The following is a 12,464-nucleotide window of genomic DNA, read 5'->3' as shown; positions in this document are numbered from 1 at the left end:
CCGCCCGTTGTCCTCACGGGGTGCCAACCAAATGCCCCAATGGAAAGTTTTCCCTCCTGGATGTTGGAAACTTCAAGACAGAGGAAATAAAGGACTCATCCACACAGTGCAAAGCTAAACTATGGAACTCACTCCTGCAGGGAGGCAGTGGCTACCAATTTGAATAGCAACAGATGGCTGCCAACTTGGATGGCTATATGAAAGAATTGGCATGAGTTCATGAAGGAGAGTGCTATCGATGGCTACTAGCCATGCCGGCTGTGCTCTGCCTCCACAGTTGGATGCAGAAGTGTTTCTGAATGCCAGTTGCTGGAAACTTCAGGAGGGACAACGCTCTTGTACTCAGGTCCTGCTTGCAGTTTTCCCAGCAGGGCCCACTGCAAGAAGAGGATGCTGGACTGCATGGGCTATTGGCTTAATTCAGCAGGCTCTTAGGTCCTTATCCTCTTATGTTCTTAGTGATGATACAAAGGGACCCATCACTTAGTGGTGGAGCCTGCAGGTTATATGTTAAAAGCCACAGATCCAGTACCTAACCAGCCTTACTGTACAAAACTTTCATACGGCCAGCCTTTCACAGGGACTGATGTGGCACACCCTTAAGAGGCCTGCCACATCATAGCTGTCAACCTTCCCCCTTTTTTGCAGGAAATTCCCCTATCAGTACTATAGTAGGGGAATTTCCCGCAAAAAAGGGACGGTTGACAGCTTTGTGCCACATCTGTCCCTGTGAGTGGCTGCACAGTGGTCAGGGCTCTGAGCGCAGTTCTTGAAAATGCTTGCAAGTCACTTGGAGACCTTGCTTGTGTACCAAATTACTTATAAATTCAGTAAATATTATTCCATGTTATAAATAGTATGCAGAATCTGCTACTGTACTACCAAAGTTCACGGTGTCAATCCCCACCATCTCCAGGAAGGGTTTGGAAAGATTCTTGTACCGGTACTATTACTGTCCTACGGCTGGTGGATGATCTCCTGCAGGCTAGGGACAAAGGTGAGATCATCAGGGGGTTTGGACTGGGTGTTCATCAGTATGTGGATGATACCCAGCTCTACCTCTCTTTCCTGGAGAAGAGAAGGTTAAGGGGTGATATGATAGCCATGTTCAAATATATAAAAGGATGTCATATAGATGAGGGTGAAAGGTTGTTTTCTGCTGCTCCAGAGAAGCGGACACGGGGCCATCTGTCAGGAATGCTTTGATGGTGTTTCCTGCTTGGCAGGGGGTTGGACTGGATGGCCCTTGGGGTCTCTTCCAACTCTATGATTCTATTCTATTCTATTCTATTCTATTCTATTCTATTCTATTCTATTCTATTCTGTGAGAGCTGTTTCCTAGTTCTGCTGGATCTCTCAGCGGCTTTTGACACCTTCAACCATAACATCCTTCTGGACTGCTTAGAGGGGTTGGGAGCTGGGGGCATTGTTATACAGTGGTTCCGCTCCTTCCTCCTGGCCCATGTTCAGAAAGTGGTGGTGTGGGATGAGTGTTCAGACCCCTAGGCTCTCATCTGTGGGGTGCCTCAGGGTTCTGTCCTCTCCCCCATGCTTTTCAACATCTACATGCAGCTGCTGGGAGAGATCATCAGGGGGTTTGGGCTGGGTGTTCATCAGTATGTGGATGATACCCAGCTCTACCTCTCTTTCAAATCAGAACCAGTGAAGGCGGTGAATTTCCTGTGTGATTGTCTGGAGGCGGTTGGAGGATGGATGGCGGCTAACAGATTTGAGGTTGAATCCTGACAAGACAGAAGTACTGTTCTTGGGGGACAGCACGCAGGCAGGTGTAGAGGACTCCCTGGTCCTGAATGGGGTAACTGTGCCCCTGAAGGACCAGGTGAGCAGCCTGGGAGTCATTTTGGACAGAACTGTCCATGGGGAGACAGGTTAATTCTGTGTCCAGGTGTCTACCAGCTCCATCTGGTACGCAGGCTGAGACCCTACCTGCCTGCAGACTCTCTCGCCAGAGTGGTGCATACTCTAGCATTCTCTCGCTTGGATTACATCATTTAAAGCACAGGTGGAATTGGAGTGTTTTCAGAGTGCCACTAACAAAAAGAAAATGACCCGGCTTTTGCTTCACTTTATTTATTTGAAACCTTTAAACTACTGCCTCTTTTAAAACCCATGTTTGCATAAAACACCTAATCCATGTTTCACAGGCTCTTGGGGTGTGTGTGTGTGTGTGTGTGTGTTCGCGTAGCCTCCGGGGTGGGCTCCAGGACAGGGAATGGCGGGTGGGGGTGGGGGAGAGAGAGAGAGATTTGTGGTCATAAAAAGAGAATTAGCTTCCCCAGCCTGCCCTCCGCTTCTTATAACAGCCCATTCAGTATAAACAAAGGGGAGCTTTAATTGACTAACGAGCTCTTCAAAGCTAATGGACCAGTGCGGTCGCTGGAGTGTGAAGTGGGTGGGTGGGTGGGTGGGTGGGGGGTTTGCTCCCTTTCACAGAACTCGGAGCGTGGACAACTATACGTTCGCGCAGGCCTCACCTCGATGGATGGGTGAGAAAAGAACAGCAGGCCAGGAAGAGTCCTTGTGAGGTGAAAGACATGGGGCAGTGAGCATTTTTTCAGCCCTGAGGGCCACATTCCCTTCTGGGTGACCTCCTGAGGATTGTATGCCAGTGGTGGGCGGTGCCAAAGGGAAAAGTGGGTGGAGCAAAGAATATAAATGTTACATCTGCCTCATAACAACAACAACAACAACAACAATTTATTTGTCCCTGCTCATCTGACTAGGTTACCCCAGCCACTCTGGGCGGCTTCCGACATATACAAAAACATAATAAACACATTAAACATTAAAAAGCTTCCCTATTCAGGGCTGCCTTCAGATGTCTTCTAAAAGTTGTGTTAGTTCATTCCACAAGGCGGGCGCCACTACAGAGACAGCCCTGTGCCTGGTTCCCTGTAGCTTCACTTCTCGCAGTGAGGGTACTGCCAGAAGGCCCTCGGTGCTGGTTAGTTTCTACAAACATACCCTCTCTATCGTCCACCCAGGCAAGCAAGAGACATGATCAGATTTTGAGGACACATTTCAGACAGGCCAAAACACTCAAAACATTTGGCCTCTGGGCCTGAGGTGCTGCAGCCCACGACAAGAGAAATGCCAATGCAAATGATTGGGGTAATTTATTTTTCTGCTACCCTCATGAAAGCAACAGGAAGGCATGTCCCTCCCTGCTGAAACTTGGAATACTACTACTACTACTACTACTACTACTAATTTTTTATTTATACCCCGTCCTTCCCCACCAAACCGGGCTCAGGGCAGCTAACACCAATAAAATCACAACAAAAACATAAAACAATTCATGAAAATACAGATTAAAATACAATTTAAAATTTAATTTAGACTGCAGCCTCATTTTTAAGTAGCCCACCAATCACACTAAAATAATGAAACATCAGGGTTAAACTGAAACCAACCCAAAGGCCAGGTGGAACAGCTCCGTCTTGCAGGCCCTGCGGAAAGATGCCAAATCCTGCAGGGCCCTGGTCTCTTGTGATAGACCGTTCCACCAAGTCGGGGCCAGTACTGAGAAGGCCCTGGCCCTAGTTGAAGCCAACCTAACATCCTTGTGGCTCGGGACCTCCAAAAAGTTATTATTTGAGAAACTTAAGGTCCTACCCGGGACATACCAGGAGAGGCGGTCCCATAGGAAGCACTGGTCTTCAACAGTAAAGATTTGCGGGAACTTTTGTGAGATAGCCTCTATCATAGGAATGTAAGGAAAGCCTTTTGGATCAGGCCAGTGGCCCATCCAGCCTAGCATCCTGTTCTTACAGTGGCCAACCAGATACCCATGATGGGAAGCCCACAAGCAAGACATGAATGCAATAGCATTCTCCCCACCTGCGATTTCCAGCAATTGGTATTCAGAGTCACTGCCTCTGACAGTGGCGGTAGGACATTAGTAGAGTCTAGCTGCTATGGACTACATTGAATTGTAGTTCATAGAATCATCTAGCCCAACCCCCCTGCAATGCAGGAATCTTTTGCCCAGTGTGGGGCTTGAACCCACAACGCTGAGATTAAGAGTCTCATGCTCTACCAACCGAGAAACCCGGAAGCAGGACCTGAGCACAAGAGCCCTCTCTCCCCTCCTGTGGTTTCCAGCAATTGGTATTCAGAAGCATTTCTGCCTTCAGCTGTGGAGGCAGATCATAGCCATCATGGCTAGCAGCCATCAGTAACCCTCTCCGCCATTAATTTGCCCAATCCTCTTTCAAAGCCATATAGGTTGGTGGCCACTGGCACCTATGGGAGTCAGTTCCACTCATCAACTCTGCTATATAAACAAGTCCTTTCTTTTATCTGTCCTGAGTCTAGGGGCGGAGCGAGGGGGGGCATAGGGGGCGGTCCGCCCCGGGTACCGCCCTGGTGGGTGACACTCGGGGTGGCACCCCGCCCCTGCGATCGACACTGCTGGCGTGTGTGGGGCGCAGCAAGTTTTAAGGCTGCAGTGACGTCACGGTGCATGCGCGCTAGGGAGTGGTGCCCCGCCCCCAGGGGGGTGTCCCCGCGTTTGCCGCCCCGGGTGGCAAAGTGGCTCCCTACGGCCCTGCCTGAGTCTCCTAACATTCAGCTTCATAGGATGTCCACAAGTTCTATTGTCATGAGAGGGGGGGGGGACTTTTCTGTGTTCTTTTTCTCCAAGCCATGCATCATTTGATAAACCTCTGTGTCATCATCTCTTACTTATCTTTTCTCTAAACTAAAAAGCCCCCAGTGCTGCCACCTTTCTTCATAGTGCAGCAGTTACTCTATCCCCTTGATCATTTTGGTTGCCCTTTCCTGAACCTTTTTGAACCCTAAAATACCCTTTTTGAGGTAGGACGGCCTATGGCCTGAGGTACATTTTTTTGGCCATTGCTGTCACTTTAAAGTGTTTTCTTGGAATTTCGGTACTGAATGGTGACATGATTGTTGTCACCCACCCTGGGACCTTGCAGCAAAGGGTTGGGTAATAAATCTCTTAATAACTAAATAATAAATTAACAGGCACGCACACACCCTCCCTCCTCAATGCAAAGAACCTAGACTTGGAAGCTGTCCCTAACAGATGGTCACCCAGGCGCTGATTCAAGACTTTGTAATGCAGGAAGGAACAAGCACAACATCCGCACCCGCTGACTGGATTTGTCCAGGAATTGCATGCCCCTCTCTGCAACTTTGCAACAAACAAACAAACAAACAAACAAACAAACAGCAAACATCTCTTCTGGCAAATAAAATAAATTATTGTCCCAATTGTCAAATTTTTCAAGTTAAGAAAACGCTGGTGGAGTCTTGCCTTCCCCTGGCAGAGCCTAACACCCCCTCGATCAACACCCCGCTGCTGTGTCGTTTGTCAGGCTGAGAACCATGTCATTGCTACATCTCCTGCTAATTCCATGCCCGTCGTGTAAGTCACCCAGTTTTCACAGACCATTTCACCCACAGAAATGTCGCCGGCTAATTGACTGAGTGGGTGACCCCGTAACAGAGCTGAGGTTTATGACTATCTATATGCTGTGTGTGTGTGTGTGTGTGTGTGTGTGTGTGTGAGAGAGAGAGAGAGAGAGAGAGAGAGAGAGAGAGAGAGAGAGAGAGAAAGGGGGAGATAGGATAAGGAGATTAATAGAGGAGGAAACGTCTTGAGGCCTTGTGAAAGGCAGGTAGGGACAGCGTGAAACTTTTTATAGAATAAAGAAGGATGATTCCATTTCTGGTCTGCTCTCTGCCTGGCATGTGTTCATGCATATTACCTTTTTATCCTGTTTCTGCATAAATCTAGACACTTCAAAACTTTTTTTTTTTTAACTGCATAAAATTAATATTTGGCAAATTGCTGTGATTTATTTGTATAACTATTGCTTAATGCCAAAATAGGTTTCTGAGCACTTTAGAACGTATATATAAAAAGCACACAACATTAGTATAGAAGCTATATTTTGTTTGGACATTTTTTGAAAGATGAAAACTCGACTGCAAAAAAAATTGGAGAGGATATTAACTGAAGGATATTAACTGTGCTATAATCTGTCCACTAGCTCCAGCTTGTGATAATCAGGACAATTTGCTTAAACATTTGGATTGAATAAAATCCATACAAGCAGTGGCGGAGCTTCATGCTCTGGCAACGAAGGGCGGAGAGCTGGCGGGGCGGGCTGGCGCACATAAAGGGGCATGGCGCGCTGCCCGCAGGGGCGTGGCACCCAGCACGGGTGGGGGGCAGCTGCAATGGCACCCCACCGGGATTGCGCTGCCGGGGGCAGTGTGCTCCCCCCGCACTCCTCTTCCTCCACCAGTGCATACAAGATAATCTTCTGTAGGGAGAGACACCTCTGGCAGTGGGAAGGGCCACAGCTCAGTAGTAGAGCATCTACTTTACATGCAGAAGATTCCATGGGCAGTCTCCAGCGTCTTCTATTCATGAGGACTAGGGCCTTACAGTAGTTTTAGATGAAGGACAATGATTCATAGAGTTGGAAGAGACCACAAGGGCCATCCAGTCCAACCCCCTGCCAAGCAGGAAACACTATCAAAGCATTCCTGACAGATGGCTGTCAAGCCTCTGCTTAAAGACCTCCAAAGAAGGAGACTCCACCACACTCCTTGGTAGCAAATTCCACTGCCGAACAGCTCTCACTGTCAGGAAGTTCTTCCTAATGTTTAGGTGGAATCTTCTTTCTTGTAGTTTGAATCCATTGCTCCGTGTCCGCTTCTCTGGAGCAGCAGAAAACAACCTTTCACCCTCCTCTATATGCCATCCTTTTATATATATGAACATGGCTATCATATCACCCCTTAACCTTCTCTTCTCCAGGCTAAACATACCCAGCTCCCTAAGCCGTTCCTCATAAGGCATTGTTTCCAGGCCTTTGACCATTTTGGTTGCCCTCTTCTGGACAAGTTCCAGCTTGTCAGTATCCTTCTTGAACTGTGGTGCCCAGAACTGGACACAGTATTCCAGGTGAGGTCTGACCAGAGCAGAATATAGTGGTACTATTACTTCCCTTGATCTAGACGCTATACTCCTATTGATGCAGCCCAGAATTGCATTGGCTTTTTTAGCTGCTGCATCACACTGTTGACTCATGTCAAGTTTGTGGTCTACCAAGACTCCTAGATCCTTTTCACATGTACTGCTCTCAAGCCAGGTGTCACCCATCCTGTATTTGTGCCTTTCATATTTTATTTTTTTGCCCAAGTGTAGTACTTTACATTTCTCCTTGTTAAAATTCATCTTGTTTGCTTTGGCCCAGTTGTCTAATCTGTTAAGGTCATTTTGAAGTGTGATCCTGTACTCTGGGATATTAGCCACCCCTCCCAATTTGGTGTCATCTGCAAACTTGATCAGGATGCCCTCAAGCCCATCATCCAAATCATTGATGAAGATGTTGAATAAGACTGGGCCCAAGACAGAACCCTGTGGCACCCCACTAGTCATTTCTCTCCAGGATGAAGAGGAGCCATTGATGAGCACCCTTTGGGTTCGGTCAATCAGCCAGTTACAAATCCACTGAATGGTAGCATTGTCTAGCCCACATTTTACCAGCTTCTTTACAAGAATATCATGGGGCACCTTGTCAAAGGCCTTGCTGAAATCAAGATAGGCTATATCCACAGCGTTCCCTTCATCTACCAGGCTTGTAATTCTGTCAAAAAATGAGATCAGGTTAGTCTGACATGACTTACTTTTCAGAAACCCATGCTGACTTTTAGTTATCACAGTGTTCCTTTCTAGGTGCTCACAGATCCTCTCTTTCCCCCCTTTTGAAAATAGGGACAACATTTGCCCTCTTCCAGTCTGCTGGCACTTCGCCTGTTCTCCAGGAATTCTCAAAGATTACTGCCAATGGTTCTGAAATCACCTCTGCCAGTTCTTTTAATACTCTTGGATGTAGTTCATCTGGCCCTGGAGACTTGAATACATCTAAATTAGCCAAGTATTCCTCTACTACCTCCTTACTTATTCTGGGCTGTGTTTCCCCTGCTGAATCATCTGCTCCATATTCTTCAGGTCGGGCATTGTTTTCTTTCTTGATTCAGTGACAGAGCATCTGCACTGCATGCAGAAAGTCCCAGATTTAATCCCCAGTGGCATCTCCAGGTAAGGGTAGGAAGGAGTCCCTGCCTGAAACCTTGCACAGAGCTGCTGCCAGTTAGTGTTGACAGTACAGTACTGAGCTAGACAGATGAACGGTCAGACTTCTCTGGGTTCATAGATGTAATTATGGATATGTTTCACTTGCAATTAAGAGTGTTTGAGGGATTTGGTCTTTGCAAATTTTGATATCAACTGACCCAATCAAATTATCCTCTGTTCATGTGTGGACAGGAATTCCCGGCTGAATTGCAAAGCTGAAAATGATTTTAACAGGAAAATGCTAAAACACCAACACCCCATAGGTACTTTAAGCCACTAGTGTGCTGAAAGTTCGAGTGTTGTAATTTAAGTGCATGATGTTAAGTATCCCATGCGTGATGTTAAGTGCATGATGTTAAGTATCCTTCTGGCACCTACTGAATACTTAAAAAATTATTCCTGGAGGCTTTTTAACTGAACTCTTGAGTTTGTAATTTTTAACTGATTTGTGTATTGTGTTTCCTTGGACAACTAACAACTGTGATTGAGCAGTACTGTATATAAATGGTTGAAATACATAAATAAATAATAGGCAGGACTCAGCCTCACATGATCCAAGAGCTTCCCTCCTAAATTGCAGGAGGTTGGACAAGAAGACCCTTGGTGTCGCTCCCCGCTCTACAATTCTATGATTCTGCTCCAGCTAACTTCCCCCAAAGTGTGGGAATACACTTCATGGGTTTCCTTGAACCCGCGATTATTTGCTTTAAGTTAATGTTAATGTTGTGCACTATTTTATGTATTCTTCCGTTTAGAAGTGAAAGCGAAAGCAGGGCTGAGTAGGCGTCTCGCCACTGAGATCCCTCCGCCTAGACTTTTTGGTTCCAGAGGTTTGAATTGTGAATGATCAGTTAATCTGCTTCCTGCCTTTTTTGGGGGCAGCAACAGCGTTCCTATTGGTAAATTTATCGATCATGACGTTGCACTTGGTTGTCAATAAAAGGCTGCGGCTCCCCGTATTAGGCGGACAGTCAGAGTTAGGGTTCAGATGATTTAGATGTAGATAGTTGGGGTTTCGGGGAACGGGTTGGTTGGGTTGGAAGCGCGTGCAGGAGGTAGAGAGGTTAGCTTGCGGAAGACTTGGCGGTTTAGGCTTAGATAGCTTTAGTCTTAGGTAGCCTAGAACTTGCAGAAGAATTGGCGGTTCAGGGTCGGCTAGCCTAGGGAATGTTAGAATAGTTTAGGCATAGAGAAAGGTAACAGCCTATGCGGGTCAGCCAAAGCCATCTAAAAGAAACAGTGATTGTCTGTCTTTATTTCGTCTCGATTTTATTTTTCATAGTCTATTGGCGCTTTTGCCTGGCCGTAGTCTTGGCCATCTTTTGTTTGGGTACATTATTAAAGGGGACAGCTTAGGAGGTCGCAAGTGCTTACGGGTATTTTTTACGAGGCACTTTTCGTCGGACTACTCACGCACCTTCAGATTTAACCTGGCGGACAACGGCCGGTGTGAGTTTAAGCTCTGGAACTATCGGCCGTCCCGTTCGCAGGCTTGGCCGGCGCCCGTGCAGGAACGCATGTGAGGCACTGGCCGCAGACAGTGGCGGAGTAAGGCTCCGCGGTACCTGGGGCGGCAAAGGAAACGCCCCGGGGGCGGGGCGTCGCGACATCACATTGTGACGTCATGACGCTCCGCCCCCAGGGCGTTTCCGGGAGTGCTGGCGCCGCTTCTGCAGCCCTCTTTTAAGCCGAAGAGCTCGCTTTTAAGCTCTCCGGCTCAAAAGGAGGCTGTGGAAGCGGCGATCCGATGACAGAGTGCGCCTGCGCGTGCAGGCGCACTCCGTCGTCGGGCCGTGCGCTGCCGCTCCCAGGGTGACGGAGGGAGCGGCAGAGCATGGGAATGGTGGGAGGGGCTGCCTCTTGTCACCCCCACGTGCCGCCGTTCGCTCCGTTGCCCCAGGAGCAGCAGCACCGCACACACCGTGCGCTGCTGCTCCCGGGGGACGGAGCGAGTGGCGGCGCGTGGGGGTGACAAGCGACGGCCCCTCCTGCCACTCCCCACGCTGCCGGTCACCTCGGGAGCAGCAGCGCTGCACGGACGGGGTGCTCGCTCGGCCGTGCGCTGTTGCTCCTTGGGTGACGGAGGGAGCGGCAGTGCTTGGGAATGGCGGGAGGGGCTGCCGCTTGTCATCCCCACGCGCCGCCGCTCGCTCCGTCGCCCCAGGAGCAACAGCGCACGGCCGAGGGAGCACCCCATCCATGCAGCGCTGCTGCTCCCAGGGTGACCGCCGTTGCCTGGGGAGTGGCGGGAGGGGCGCCGCTTGTCACCCCCACCCGCCGCTTGTCGCCCCCACCCGCCGCTTGTCGCCCCTGTTGCCCGGGGGCGTACCGCCCCCACCGCACCCCCCCTAGCGACGCCCCTGGCCGCAGATCCCTGGCAACTGGAATCCCGTGTGCAGTGGGCCTTGCCCTGCACGCGGGAGGCTCCAGCAAAAGAATCCCCGCACCAAAGCATTGCTTATTTCGTGGCCCCAGGAATATTGCAAAATATATCTTGTGACAACTGATGATCTGAAAAGCAAGCAGGCAGAAGCAACAGGTTGCACTGCTGTCTGTCTGCCATAGCAAAAGCTGTTTCTCCTGACGCTGCACTGCTTTGTTTCCAAGATTTAATTTCTTCTCCCCTTTTCATTTTATCTTGTCTGTAGGAGCATGGCATCCCTGTTCCAGTGACGCCCACCAATCCATGGAGCATGGATGAAAACCTTATGCACATCAGGTGAGACAATAAGTCACCTAGAGTGGTCAACCCAGTCAGATGGGCAGGGTACAAATAATAAAATTTGTTGTTGCTGCTGCTGCTTGAGAGCAAATGGCCACCTAGCCCAGTGCCCTGTTTCTGACAGAGGTCAGCCCTATGCCACAAGCGGCCCAGGAGGACAAGAGACCCAGTTACTAATTAAACTTTTCTCCTTTTCTCCCTTACTTGATCTCCATATTCCAAAGCTATGAGGCCGGGATCTTGGAGAACCCTAAGGTAAGCAGTGCCTACCAAGAAAAATCAGAGGGGATATGGGAGAGGGCCATATCTTGGCGGAACAGCACCTCCTTTGCTTGAAAAAGGCCCCAGGTCCAGTCCTCTGTGGCATCTCCATGTAGGGATGGGAGAGACCCCTGCATGAATCCCTAGAGAGCTACTGCCAGTCAAGGAGCAAGCGTGGTGTAGTGGTTAAGAGTGGTGGACTCATAATCTGGTGAACCAGGTTCGCTTCCCCACTGCTCCACATGTAGCTGCTGGGTGACCTTGGACTAGTCACACTTCTCTGAAGTCTCTCAGCCTCACTCACCTCACATAGTGTTTGTTGTGGGAGAGGAAGGGAAAGGAGATTGTTAGCCGCTTTGAGACTCCTTAAGGGGAGTGAAAGGCGGGATATCAAGTCTAAAACTCCTCCCCTCCCCCCTTCTTCTTCTTCTTCTTCCTCCTCCTCCTCTCCTCTCCTCTTAATTCCTATCTCACTCCTTGGCGTTGACAAGAAGCAAAATGATTTTGTTTTTACCAGTTCTGCTAAAAATATGAACAATTATTTCATTTATAGACATTATTATATATACAATATCATACGCATATGAACAGGTTTCCTAAAGCAGGGATAGCTGATGTGATGTTTTGGACTATATCTCCCATCAGCCACCAAGCCCAATGGTTAGGAATGGTGGTCCCAAACCAGTCTGAGATAATGTGGTGCAGAAGACTGGGACCTGGGAGACACCAGGGCTCGAATCCCCAATCAACCATAAAGCTCACTGGGTGTGACCTTGGGCTAGTTGCTGCTTCTCTCAGTCTATTCTACCTCACAGGGTTGTCGCGGGAATTAAATGGGGGGGGGGAGAACCACATAAGCTACCTTGAGCTCTTTGGAGGAAAAGGTGGGGTAGAAATGAGATAAATAAAGTAATAAATAAAATATCTGGTGCCTTGTTGGCTAACCCTGTACAGAAACAGATGCATACAACAAGATACACAACTGTATTAAAATAATTATAATCATGTGCTAATAGGTAAAGCATAATGCTGCAGAACTATAGTACCGCACAGGAGTAGCATTTTTTAGAATAGAATAATAATTTATTATTTTTTAATGCATATTATAGTTATAATATACTATTCCCCATGTATAATTCTGCATAAAAATACATGAATAGCATGTACTCAGTGCAGGAGATGGGGTCCGAAGTGGGCAGAGCTCAATAGGATCAGAACAGCCAAGTTCTGTGCACAAATCCTGTGGTGGCCGTTGCCCATTGAGACTGGTAGGGCAGGAAACAGGAAGGCCAAACAATACGAGGAGCCAGGCAGAGCCAATGAGAGGCAGAGCCAACTAAC

At 48.5% G+C, this 12,464-nt stretch overlaps 1 protein-coding gene across 3 annotated transcripts in view; it reads left to right on the top strand.

Moving 5' to 3' along the window:
- Positions 1 to 12,464, top strand: part of ASS1 (argininosuccinate synthase 1) — an 80,827-nt gene that overhangs the window by 23,021 nt on the left and 45,342 nt on the right. For all 3 annotated transcript variants that reach the window (XM_033137637.1, XM_033137636.1, XM_033137638.1), the window contains exons 7-8: positions 10,789 to 10,859; positions 11,087 to 11,117. In XM_033137637.1, the coding sequence (XP_032993528.1) occupies positions 10,789 to 10,859; positions 11,087 to 11,117 (102 nt within the window). The remainder of the gene's footprint in view (positions 1 to 10,788; positions 10,860 to 11,086; positions 11,118 to 12,464) is intronic.

Source organism: Lacerta agilis, chromosome Z (assembly GCF_009819535.1).
Source record: "Lacerta agilis isolate rLacAgi1 chromosome Z, rLacAgi1.pri, whole genome shotgun sequence".
NCBI classification, from domain to species: Eukaryota; Metazoa; Chordata; class Lepidosauria; order Squamata; family Lacertidae; genus Lacerta; species Lacerta agilis.
This window is presented reverse-complemented; position numbering and strand designations above follow the sequence as displayed.